General features: G+C 40.6%; 1 protein-coding gene across 1 annotated transcript in view; it reads left to right on the forward strand.

Annotated features, from left to right (window-relative positions):
• HERC2 (HECT and RLD domain containing E3 ubiquitin protein ligase 2) overlaps positions 1-13,543 on the forward strand; it is a 200,259-nt gene that overhangs the window by 18,315 nt on the left and 168,401 nt on the right. The window contains 2 exon segments of the mRNA XM_006017070.3: positions 1,314-1,428; positions 8,278-8,415. Of these exon segments, the coding sequence (XP_006017132.1) occupies positions 1,314-1,428; positions 8,278-8,415 (253 nt within the window).

A 13,543-nucleotide genomic window follows, 5' to 3' on the forward strand; every position in this document is an offset into this window, starting at 1 on the left:
GCAGAGGGACACTGTCCACCCAAAACATCTAGTTAGCAGATGGGTTTTGAGCAGGGATTGTACCATTATGGTAGGAATCACATTTTTTTTTTTTATTAATGCATTGCATTGTGGATACCTGGCAGAAGGCAGTGGAGTTCTGGAGACTGAGTTAAACACAATTCCCCTGATATTTCTTGCTGTATCCCACTTGTGATGAGAGGTGTGTGTGATAATACCATTTTCAGAGTCATACTAGGTGGTATTTACAAGTGCTACAATCCTCCTGGTGATAAAGATGTTATTTACCAGTATGTCCTTTTTTGTTTGTTTTCTTGGGGATTTGTTTCATACTTTGGCTTTGTTAAAAGCATAATGACACAATTATTTGAAGTCAGGGTTATAATTAGAGCTTTGGGAATAATGTTTTGGCTCAGCTGCCAAAACAACAGACTGAAATTCTTCCTTTAGGGTCGATTTGGTCCCTGAAGAATGCCTTAAACACCAAGCTGTAGAGTATTCTGGGGTGGGACTCCTTATACCTTTTGTTAATGCTGTTTCATTTTGTGTGAAAACAAGTTACGTCCCATGAAAAAACTTAAAAAGCACTAGATTAAGGTCCTAATTCCCAAGTGAATGCTGTAGCAACCAGCCTCTAGAGACTTTTTTGCTCGGAGTTCTGCTGTGAGGTGTTTGCACTCAGATAAGTGTTCTTAGTTCTGGTTCTTCCTTCGGTGCAGATTTAAATATTATACACATGATAGAACAGCATCAACAGAAGAGTCACACTGAGGGAGATCTCCAAAATACCTTTCATGCTGAGAATGCTCTAGAGGGATGTGATAACATGGTCCAAATCCCATCAGAGGACAGAGGTAAAAGTGGGTTTCGCATTCCAGCTGAGTGCTCTAGCCACTGCTCTGTTGGATCAAAGAGGGTGCCTGAGCATAACTGCAACTATCACCGCCTCACTGGTCTTGTGAATTTACCTTGGGTGTTTGGTTTGTTTTTTTTTAAGGCAGACTATTGGGCATTTTCCTGGATTTGTGAATAATTTTGGAACAGAGATAATATTGTTTACAGTATTGTTTACCAAAAAAAAAAATCAAAATATTGATGATTATATAAAGTCACCTGAGAGAGCTGTTAAGATATGGAGTGTGAATTTTTTGTATGCATGCCAGTTTCAAAGAACATACCCTTAGGTCAACTAAACAACTATTGCTTTGGTAGTATCTTGGATGTGAGGCATACGATTTTTGAAAACTTGGCCTGAAATCTTGTAGGAAAAAACATAATGCTATACATTTCTCTTTTTTAATTTATCTTAATAGCTTGCTTTCACACGAGATGGACTCTGTGGCTTATGGAATGAAATGGTGAAGGATGGAGAAATTGTATACCCTGGAACAGAATTAGCACAGAATGGTGAGCTACCTCCAAGAAAAGGTACGGTTTGTTATCATATGGCATTTGCTTCTGGTATCCATGTTAGCTCTACTCAATACTTCACGTTATCTCATTAGTTTTCAGATCCAGGACAGTCTTGACAATATGAATATAGAAGCATTGGGCTGGCTCTTATTCTGTATATGCAATGCCAAAATAGGATCCTGTTCTACCTTGCTTGAGTCCCTGAAAAATAAGTAATTCATTTTGTAACACTGTCATCTTGTCCTTAAAACTAAGTAGGAAAAATTCAGTGAGGAGATAGAAGCCCATGCTCTTTTGTACTGACACTTCTTTAGGGACTCGCAATGTGGAATTGATAGCACTTGAGAATCTAATGAGTGGAGTAGGATCTGGCTCATCGTGTTAAATATTTTTGTGTAGTTTTGCTTTCCTATCCAACTGCATCTTGGAGAGGGGGAGAAGTATTTCATCTTAGAAGGGAGAAGGTAGGATAGCAACCTAAGTTGCAGTGGGGTGGTGAGGGGAAACTGGAAGAAGGGGAGGGATAATGAAAAATGCATAATAAACCTAACTCTAAGGTGATGGCATTTTACCAAATACACTTTCTATTTGTGTGGGCGCCTGGCTTCTGCTGAAATAGGATGCATCTTGTTCCATATGTTCATGTAAAATGCAGAATGCTGGGCAATGAAGATAAGACCCTTCTTGAAATAAGTGATAGCTAGTCATGATAGAGGAAGACTTCTATTCTGTCTTTATTTTTACTTTCAGTTTAGTAGCTGAAAGTGTGGTAATCATCAGTTGGACTGCAAGTAAAAATATTGTCCCAAACTAGCAATGCTTTCATGATCCTCTTCTCTCCCTCCTCATTTTTTTTTTTTTAAAGGAAATTTTATATTATCTCAGCTTCATCACTCTCTCCTCCTAGTATTGGTACTTTTTGTGCGCTTATTCCACTAGAGTAATAGAACTAGAGTGTATTGGGCAAAAGTTCAGTCAGCTTTGTTCTTTGCTGGAGAACATAATGATTTGTCCAAAAGGTCAAAAAAACCCTCAAGTCCAGTAGACCAAAAACAGCAAAGGTACTGTCTTTCAGTGCTGCTGTTGTCCTCTTCCTGCGATGCAGGTTTGTAATTGTGCTGTACTTGAAACGAAAGTACTTTAATGGCCAAACAAGTACAGAGAAAGTTAGGTTCCAGTGCTGCAGTGCCAGACAGTGACCCTGGAAAATAACCTTACAGTGGTCACAGCACAGTTTGGAGGGTTTAAAATTTATTTTTGGAGTTAGAATCTCTAAGATTCTTAATTTATTTGCTAGTTCAAAAAAGACCAAGAGCATACTAGGCTGTACTGAGTAATAGGAGCCTCATTTGTAAATCATAAAATCGTGGAAAATTAGGTATTGGAAGGGACTCGGAAAGTTATCTAGTCCAACCCCCAGCTCAAAGCAGGACCATGCCCGCCTATAGGGTCCCAGTCAAGGCTTTGTCTATCTGGCCTTAAAAACCTCTAAGGATTGCAATCTGGGTAGCCTGTTCATGGTTTTTTTTCCCCCCTTCCTCTTGAGAGAGCTTTTCCTAATATCTAACCTAAACTCTCCTTGTTGCAACTTGAGACCATTGCTCCTTGTTCTGTTCTCTGCCACCACTGAGAACAGTCTAGCTTCATCTTCTTTGGAACCTCTCTTCAGGGACTTGAAGGCTGCTATTAAATAACCACTCAGTCTTTTTTCTTTTCTAGACTAAACAAGCCTACTTCTCTCAGCCTCTTCTCGCAAATCACGTGGCCCAGCCCCCTAACCTTTTTCTTGGTCCTCTGCTGGACTTCCCAATTTCTCCGTGTACTTTCTGTAGTGGGGGACCCAAAACTGGACACAGTACTTCAGATGTCACTTCATTAGTGCCCAATAGAGGAGAATAATCGCTTCCCTTGATCTGCTGGCAACTCTCCTACCAATGCAGCCCAGTATGCTGTTAGCCTTTTTGGCAACAAGGGCACATTGTTGGCTCATACTCAGCTTATTGTCCACTGTAACCCCCAGGTCCTTTTCTGCAGAGCTGCTGCTTATTCAGTCCCCAGCCTGTACTGTTGCCTGGGATTGTTCTGTCCTAAGTGCAGGACCTTTGTACTTGTCCTTATTTAACCTCATGATTTTTCTTTTGGTCCAAACCTCCAATTTGTCTAGGTCTCTCTCTAAATCCTGTCACTACCCTCCAGCATATCTGCTACTCTCTCTAGGTTGATATCTGCAAACTTGCTGAGTATGTGGTCCATCCTATCTTTTAGCTTGTTAATGAAGATATTAAACAAAATTGACTGCAACACTGACCTCTGGGGCACTTCACTTGATGCCATCTGTCAACTAGATATCAAGCCACTGATTAGTAGCCTTTGAACCCAACAACCCAGCCAGTTTTCTGTTCACCTTACAGTCCATTCATCCAGCCCATACTTCCTTAGCTTGATTGCAAGAATGTTGTGGGAGACCTTATCAAAAGCCTTACTAATGTCCAAGGTATCCTCCTTGCATCTGCAGAGCCAGTCATTACATCATAGAATCAAGGGAAATGATTTCCCTTCTGTGTTTAACCCTGGTGAGGGTTTATGTGGAACATCCTGTTTTGGGCCCTACACTTTAAGAAACATGTGGACATATTAACGAATCCAGCAGAGTGACAAAATTGATGAGAGGCTTGGGAAACTTTACTTAGGTGGAAAGGCAGAAAGAATTAGAGTTATTTAGTCTGGCAAATAGAAGATTAAAGGGAGTTATGATAAGTCTTGAATATCTGAAGGTATTTGTGACTTGTTTTATTGCACTGTGTATGGTTTAAGCAGGTTCATGTTGAAATGTTACATGCATCAGTGTCTGTGACTAGCTTGTACCATGGGGAAAAAGTGTGTATGTGTGGGGTGGGTTATTCAAGGCTATTCAATTTGTGGTGGACTTACCTGCTTAAGCCCCAGTGTGTCCTGGGCTTGAGAGTGCTCAATTCTGATTGGTGGAGCCCATCCACCAATCGGGGAAGAGTGGGGAGGAGCCGGCGCCACCCTTTTCCCAAAGGGACGGGGTACGAAGCCCCTGGACTTCAGGGAGTGGAGCCCCCTGAGGGTATAAAAGGAGTGATGCATCCCCTGCACAGGGGGGATGTGGCAGGGGACATTGGAGAGGGACGAGCCTGAAGAGGCCTTCACCAGGATCCCTTCTTTGCCCTGGCAGTGCGCAGATTGGCACGTGGGGCTCAGGCTCTGGGACCCGCATCGAGGCAGCTTGAGCCTGCATCCCCAGCAGGCGGCCAGACGGAGCAGTGTGATAACTTTTTTTTAAATACTGAAGAGGGACGGGGATTTTTTTTATAGACGGGCAAAACCAAAAATGAACTTCTTTAATTCTCACAACTTTTCAAGACATCTCTGTTTCAAAAAAACCAAAGGGAAAAAAAACAGATGTAAAATTGAAATAGCCCTCATTGAAGAAGTGTTATTTCTTGCTTTTTTTGTCTGCTTTAGTCAATAGGTTCAGACCTAAGTAGCAAAAGCAAGATTTTGCGAGAAATTCCAGTTTTATGCCATTCTGATTTTTGCAGTCCTGTCCGTAATTACTTTAGACCAGTGATTTTTCAACTGGGGTTCTGCATCACCCTTGTGTTACAAGTTCTTTCCAGGGGTGCTGTGGCACCCAGCCCCTGTACCAAGGGGTATGTGATTGTTCTTCCTTCTTCCAGGTGCCCCAGTGTCCTGCAGGTAAGTGGTGCCTGTGACCTGCTCCCCAACTCCTGCAGCCCTCATGCTTCCAGCAGCACGCTCTGCCCTGCATTTTGCCTGAGGTTTTGAAGGTAGAACTTGTCTGTTCACAGAATAGCATTGCTACTTACTTTTCTGCAGTGGAACTTCCAGCTTTTTAAATGGATTGATAAAGTCTTAAACCTTGGGAGTGCTTCAGTCTCTCTTCAGTTAACACTGGTTTACTTTTCTACAGATGTGTAAAGGTAATTTGTGAGGAAAAAGAGAAAAATACACATTCATAAGTAGTTATCTGAATATATTGTCTCTATAGAGCAACACTGATTTTTCTTAACTAGATGTATGAAGTTTGTCCCAGTAATTTAATTGAAGGGATAGCCAAAAGAACAATTAGAGGAATAGTTTTATTTTGTTATGCTTGCTGTTTATAAAATGTTTTGATCTGTGCTTTATCATGACCCAATAACTTTTTTACTTCTATTTTTGGTGGTTGTGTGGATCATGATGCAAGGCCTATGACTCATAAAAGAGATGTACAGAGACCATAGGTTTGGGAGGACTTTTGCTCTTGGTAGTCCTCCTTTTTCCATCTAGGAATATATGGATCTCATTAATATTGTAGCTAACAAACACAACAGAGCACCTAATGAGTAGTAACCTGTTTTATTCCTTTAAATATTATTCAGATGTACTGAACTGAGTTGGCTGCTTTATGTTGACTAGCTGGTGTAGGCACCATGTGCAGCATACAAATCAACTCTGAGACCCAGGGGCACCAGCAGGATCCAGAGAATGAGGTTCTGCAGGCAGTATCTTTTGACACTCCTGCCCAAAATCTTTAGAGATCTGCTGACAGTTTTTTTGTTGCAGTTTGTGGCATAATCTAAGGAACAAACCAGAGCCACAGAAAGAGTCAGGGAAGTGATTTAAAGAAGGTAAGGGACACTTTGGTGACCTAATTGGCATGGCTAATCCTAGTACAAAGGTCATAAGTTGAGTCCAGGACAAAAAAATAATTATATTACAGTAGCCAGGCTTAATAGCTGGTGTCAAGTTGCTCTGAGTATTTAGCATTCAGATCTTTATTCAGAATTGTTTCACTCACAGTTCATTATGTTGAAATAGTGAAAACTGTGACACTAAAATAAGTGAAGATAGGGTGTTTTTCCAGAATACTAAATTTTGCACTTAAGGTTATGCTCTTGTCCAGCTACATTAGCATCATTTGAGCACATAATTGGAATAGCCTTTCCAACATTACGTAATAGGCCAGGACCTGAAGAAATAAGCAAGAAACTTAACTGCATCACTGGATATGTATGGAAGTGGTATAGTTCATATGTGTATTATAGGACTGTATCCTTGCTCTTAACTCTTTAGAATTCTAAATGTTTTTGACAGTGTGTGAATTTACTTACATCTGAGGCATAGATGTAGCATGATGCTCCCTTTGTAAGTATGTATCCATTCATTCATTCATTTGAAGGCAAAAGGAGTATTTTAAGCAAAGTGTCCACAGATTTAGCAAACAGTTAAACTTTCATGGTTTAGCTGTTACATAAGGAACTTGAGAGTATTTCATGTAAGTACTGCTTTAGGGTGCAGGCAGCCCTGGATCAGAGGTTTCTTTAGCTCCACACATAGGCTTTGTCTGTACTACAGAGTTTTGCTGGCAGTGTTATATCAGCAGAAGATATAAAAAGATCACAACTCTTAGCTGATAAACTGTTTTGTCAGAACCCTTTGGTGTGGATGAAGGTGTGGTAGCTAACAGGAGGGTGTTAGCTTAGCTTGTCTGTCTTGGGGATCTGTAGCTTGTAGCTGTAGCATAGCTGTAGTGAAGACAGTCTTCACTAAGGGGGCTATTATGGTGACATAGTTATAGTGGCAGAGACTCACATAGTAAAGGTCATAGATAACGGGAAATACCTTCATATAATTGCGAAGGTTTCAGTTGCTTGCATCAGAAATTTAGCAGGGTATTCCTTCATAGAACTATCCATGATTAACCTTATGTTTTCCAAACTAGGAAAACTTGTGTTACTGTGAACCACATTGTCATAGAGGGATGATCTGGTGGAACCATCTCCCTTGAACTACAGTCCATTTCCAATCCCTATCCCTGTGGGAATTAGTTATGTGGAAAAAAAAATTAACTAAGTGTTTTTTTTTTTCCCTTCGTTTGCCTTCAGTCCGGCTTGAAACCCATTGAGCCTTGTGGAAAGTTTAGTAGTCCTGATAATTAAGCTGCCTCTCCTATTTTTAGTGGGCTGTTTTTTGGCCATAACTGTTATAAAGGAAATAGCCTCATGATTTTCCTGAGGATCGCTTTATATAATTCCCTTGTTTTATATGTACTTGTTATTTTTATGATTGCCAGCTTCCTAGGTGATCAGGAGAAGGTTTATTTAAAGCCACATGGGTACTCTTAAATTACTTTTACTTCCAGTGACTGGGAACAAGGCTCTAGATGTTTCTTGTAAATCAGGGGTGTCAAATGTACCTTACCTTATAGACTGGAGGAGTAGCACTAAGCCAGTCCATTGCCTAGATTAGGCCCATGGACACTTCTGCTTCTCTTTCCCCTCCCTCTTGCCTCCCATACGGGATTCAGCTATTTACTTATTGAAGCAATAAATGCATTGCAGACATCTAAATGATGAGTGCTGTGTGTGTGCATGTTAGGAGGTAAGCTTTGTAAGTACCACTATGTAGCTTCTCTTGACTGAAACAGATATAGTTTTTGCCTGTTTGGCATGTTATATATAGAATACAAATGCACACGATCTAAGTTTACTAACACAAAGTACCTGAAACCAGCCAGTTGCAGTCTTTGATGGAATTAACACCGATGTAACGCTGAAAAAGATTTGTCATTGAAAGCAGACTTCAACAGGTTCCTTAACACTTTGCCTTTTTACTCAGGAATTCTTATCTAGTGCAGTGTGAAACTTAGCACTTGTGGCAGGTATTGGCTCTTGTTTTCCTCCTCCTTCTCTCTATGACCATAATGCTATGAAATTTGAGGGTACCAAATTTGACTTTTTCATTTCCAGATTGGAAAGGCAGCTTGAGGGTAAAATAGTAGCTTATCTACCCTTGCAAAAGTAGCTTAACTAGTTCATTTTTTTCTGTCTTTAGATGACAGCACTGAATGCCAAACGGGATCAAAGAAAGAAGAGCAAAATGACAAAGAGAAGAAAGAAGAAGAGGAGACTCCATTGCCTACTTACAGGGCCAAATCGATTGTTGAGAGCTGGGTGTGGGGCAAACAACCAGGTATTTTGGATGTTTGTGGTTCTTGCAATGGTATTAAGTACTTTACATTCTTTACTACTTAAAGAACTGACAAAGTGAATATAATTGGAGAGTCTTAAATCCACTGTTTGATGGTGATCACTTCCTGATCAACCAGGGAAAAATGAACTCTTTCTCATCAATATTTTAGGCTTTGTCTGCTGTTGGAGTTGTTTTTTAATTGGGTGTTTATAGAATAATTGTGTGTGAACACCATTATTCTGCAATAATAGTGCCTGGTTCCTGGGTGTTGTTTAGGTTCCTATCAGTATGTTAGCTCAGTTTGGACCATGTGTTTTGTAGGCATGCTCAACGTGGGCTGCACTCTATCAGCTTTATAGTTGGTTTCCATTACTGAGCACATGCTGCTTCTGGCAGCAGTTCAATGATAGACAATGTATTTTAATGAGGAGGTTTTCCTATATGTGAATACAGGACAAGGATCATGGCCCCCCCCCGGGCAGATGCTGGGGGAACCTTGTCTTATATTAGAGTAAATATGGGATGTCCTAGTTGAACCAGAATTGCTAGCTATGAGAAATCTAAGAATACTTTCTCCTGTCTCTGCTGGAATATTGGAACTGTTGTTAACTCAGTCTTAAGTCAGTTTTCCTATGTTTTAATTGAGTGCAAAACTTCTGTTGGAGGGAAATATTTCTTACGTAATCTTTATTTCTATAAAACGGAATGCCTTGAGACTAAATGAGGAAGAAGGAAAAAATATTGTTTCTAAAAACAAACAAATGAACAACCTCCCCCCCCCCCAAGAAAAACTTTAATCAGACAACTAAATTGAAATAATTTCAGTCTTTGTGTTCGATATATGTGGCTTTGCTTATAGTTATAAGTTCTTAGTGTATGTTTATGACCAGTGTTTCATTTCACTTGGTTCTGAATAAGCAGTGCTTTAGAATGACTATATATTTGAAAATTGATCATCTCCAGAAACCTGTACATACAGAGAAGTAACCCTTTGTGTGTAAACACAAGCTAGTTGGCTCTCTCCTGACTTTGCATTGTCTCAATTTGACACTTCATCGTTCTTCATTTTCCCCAGTTTCTTAGGGGGAAGATACAAGGCTGCTTGTGAAGCATTTTACATTCCATAGGATCTGAACTCCAAGGGTCTTTTAAAGTAGTGCAAGTCCCTAGCATTGGAATAGAACCTGTGAGGTACTTCCCTAGAATAGGTTCTGTCTGACTAGTTGCTGGCTCCATCAAATGGTGAAGCATTTTGGGAGAAGCACCTATGACTTGAGTAGAGCAAGTCTTTCTTCTAATGCTAATGCTTGGCCCCTGGATAAGAAGTGCTCTTCAACTCTCCTGAATTAATCACTTCTATTAATTACCAGTGTACTTGCTTGCCCATAATATTTTTGGGTTGTTTGGAAGTGAAGGGAATTTGTTATCTGAAGTGTTGTAGGCTTTTCACTTCCACATGTGGTCTTGAGGGCTGTCCTGGTCAACTGATTGGTTACCAGGACTTATAAATGTCTGTGTTTCTGTGTTACTCTAGACCAGGGGTTTTCACCCCCCTTCTCCACTCGTTGACTGGCCGCTGGGGGACTCCTTCCTTCTCAACCAGCTGCCGGGGGTAACTGACCCAAAAAGGTTGAAAACCCCTGCTCTAGACTGTTGAGTCTGGCACTAGTGACTGCGCTTTGATTCTGAGTTCTAGAGCAAAAATAACATATTACTCACTTCTCTCTGAGTAGGAGACCAATTTTCAGATGTGCCTCCCACTCAAATTGAAAGAATAAACTGATGTGATTGTTTCAAACAGAAGAGTGATTTAGTGTTTCCAAGCGAACCTTGGATGAGAGTTTCTATCGGGATATGCTTCATTTTTTTTTCTTTCATAACCATTAAAGGAGTAGGGAAGAATGTGTTGTATACCTCCCAAAATTGTTTGTTTGCTGTCAATAGTGGTTTTACCTTGCAAGCTGGAAGCTCCAGGTTGAAATTGGTGCTTCCATAATATCCAGTATTTAACAGTGAGTCGAGCTGAATGAGTAGTGTTGTGTTATAAAATTTTTGGTTTTTTATATACTGGGTTGTATTCAGCAGGTGAGTGGTAAGCAAGTCACTGGAAGTGACTCTTCTAGTCTGTTCAGGCCCAGATTATTGTATCCAGTTTTGGGTACTGTACTTAAGCCATTTTTATTGGTCTTCTCTAGACAATTTCTTAGAGGTCCAGAAAACGATGTGAAAAAGGTTGGAAAAACTAGTATTGTTTTGTCTGACTGAGGGGAGGTTTGAGAATAGCCTTCTAATATGAAACAAGCTGTTATAAAGAGGATGGTGCATCAACTATTCTCCATGTTCATAGGGGATAGAACAAGAAGTAATGGGTGGAAAGTACAAGAAGGGAGATTTTAGGTTGGATATTACAAACAACTTTGTCACTGTATGGGTAAGTACTGGAACAGATTACCTAGAAAGGCTGTGAAAGCTTTTAAGTGCAGATTAGACAAATACTTGTCTGGCAGTTCAGACAAGGATGATCCTGCCTTGAGCAGAGGTTGGACTTGATGACCTCCTGAGGCGCCCCAGCCCTGTTTTTTTTTTTCTTCTCTGATTCAACAATATGGGGAAAAATGTAGCAGGGAAAATAAATCTGGACATGTTTAAATCTGTATAACCAAATCTGCTTCCAAAAGGCTATTTAATAAATATTCCTGGTATAATATAGAAGGATTATTCTTGGATGGGCTATTTTTAATTTACTGCTCAATCTCTGAGATGGCATTTAGAAACCAATAGAGTTTTCAGTAGGGGAGGGGAAAGAATACTGAATTTACCTCCTTAGATGATTTGTTTACAGACGGCCTCAAGCTTGACATGCTAAGATCACACCAGTTCTCTTATGATACTCTGAAATGCAGAGGGCCATGTGCTCCAAGATGTTCCCTTTCTGGTTTTGTTTACAAAACAAAAATTGTGGCACTATGGTTACAGCAGCACATAGCCTGGCTCATGGTGTCCAAGTTTTTTATTTCTCAGTGGTTTTACGCTTGTATTTTACATAGGTTTTTTGTCTCTGTGAATAATGTAAAATATTAAATATATAATATTATATTTAACAAAAGTAAATTTTTTAGACTTGAAAACTGTATTGCCTGAAGTTTTTATTGGGGCTTTTATGTGGTTTGATAGATGGCTTATAGCATTTCATGTAACATACCAAAGTTTTACTTTGGTTAGCATTATGGCAAAGTAGGTAGCAAATGATATAGCTGGCAATAGAATTTTTTCCTTTCCAATTGTTCTTCAGATTTAAAAACTCTATCTTGAAGCAACTTCATTTTTAGACCATTTTTGTCTTTTTATGTGGACTTTTGGAGAAATGTGAGCAGCTTGAGAATAAGTATTTTAGAGGAAATACTTCATTTTCTAATATTTCCTGTGTTATATTAAACATAAAGTTATATTTCCAGTACAGCTGCTGTTTTAGTCAACTTTCAAATAAATGTTGAAAGGGTCAGTATCCTGGTTTCACAAACCCCAAAGAAATAACAGAGAGAAACTATTCTTCTCTTTTTGAGGAGATTAATGGAATGTTTGAGGGGCAAGCTAACACAAAAGAGATAGTGAAACCTAAGAAATAATATTGAAAATGAGTTTATGTGGTGATTGACAGCAAATAGACATGAACATGTAGTGTTATGTCTGCAGGAAGGCCACTTGAATTCTGAAAAGGCAAATAAACACATAGCAGGGACAAAACATTAAATATGTTGTAGTGCAAAGTCCTGCATTTACAGGGAGATTTTCTCTAAAAAGTCTCAGGTTTTTAATACTTGTGACTAATGTGTGAGGTATGTGCTACATAAGTGTTCTATAGGCTTTTTTTGGACAGTCATTTCCCAAATCCATGAGCACTATTGTGGTAAGGCTGAAGAGTTTTCCATGTGATGATCTCTATTTTAAGTATTTATATCCACTAAAATAAGGGAGCTAGTACCCAGGTAATAGGTGTGGCTGAAATGCTTTGGATGCTGTATTCCAGTGAAAATCAGAGTGAGATGACCTCTGGACTAAGTACAGACCGTCAAAAACCCCAAAGCTGAATTGATTCAGTTTTTGCAGGTTAGTCTAAACTGCACAGATTGAACCAATAAGCTAATGAGCAGATGGTTGCTTTTGATTGAGGAAATGCAGTCACATGCCTGCAGTGGCTCAAGCCAGAAGCCGTGGGGTGCTAGAGCATGCCTGCCAGCCACTGCCAAAGGGAAAGGAAGAAAGCAGCTTTCCAAGACTCACCCCCACTGGAGTGGAGGGGGCATGGCCAGGCCCCAGCTCTGCTCTGCCTTGAGGGAAGAAGGAGAGGGCTGCCAGGCTGGAGGTGGGGTGGGTATGAGAAAAAGGTAGTGGCGTTGAATTCATAAAAGCTTGAACACAAATATTTCTTTCTTTGAAGAATTATAAACACAGCACGGGCTGTCTGTTTACTTCCTCTTCCTGCTGCCCCCAAGGTCTGTGGGATTTGCAGTCCACAAGCACAGTAGCAGGACTTGGCAGTGTTCCTAAGAGAGGGGCAAGACAAGTCTCTCACTGGGATTGTAGAGAGGCAGCAGCAGGGCACCAGACTACCACGCGTAGACCCTGAGATGGTGCAGAGGCACTTGGAAGAACTGGATGCCTTTAAGTCGGCAGGCCCGGATGAGCTCCATCCGAGGGTACTGAAGGCATTGGCCGACGTCATTGCACAGCCACTGGTGGGAATATTTGAATGCTCGTGGCACACGGGCCAAGTCCCGGAGGACTGGAAAAGGGCCAATGTGGTCCCCATTTTCAAGAAGGGGAGGAAGGAGGACCCGGGCAACTATAGGCCAGTCAGTCTCACCTCCATCCTTGGCAAAGTCTTTGAAAAAATTATCAACGCTGACATATGCGAGAGCCCAGCAGGACAAATTATGCTGAGGGGAAACCAGCACGGGTCCGTGGCAGGTAGGTCATGCCTGACTAATCTAGTCTCTTTTTATGACCAGGTTACAAAACACCTGGACGCAGGAGTAGGGGTTGACATCGTTTATTTAGACTTCAGGAAGGCCTTCGATACGGTATCCCACACCATACTGGTGAACAAGTTAAGAGGCTGTGACTTGGA

This window comes from Alligator sinensis, unplaced genomic scaffold, assembly GCF_000455745.1.
Source record: "Alligator sinensis unplaced genomic scaffold, ASM45574v1 scaffold144_2, whole genome shotgun sequence".
Lineage (NCBI taxonomy): Eukaryota > Metazoa > Chordata > Crocodylia > Alligatoridae > Alligator > Alligator sinensis.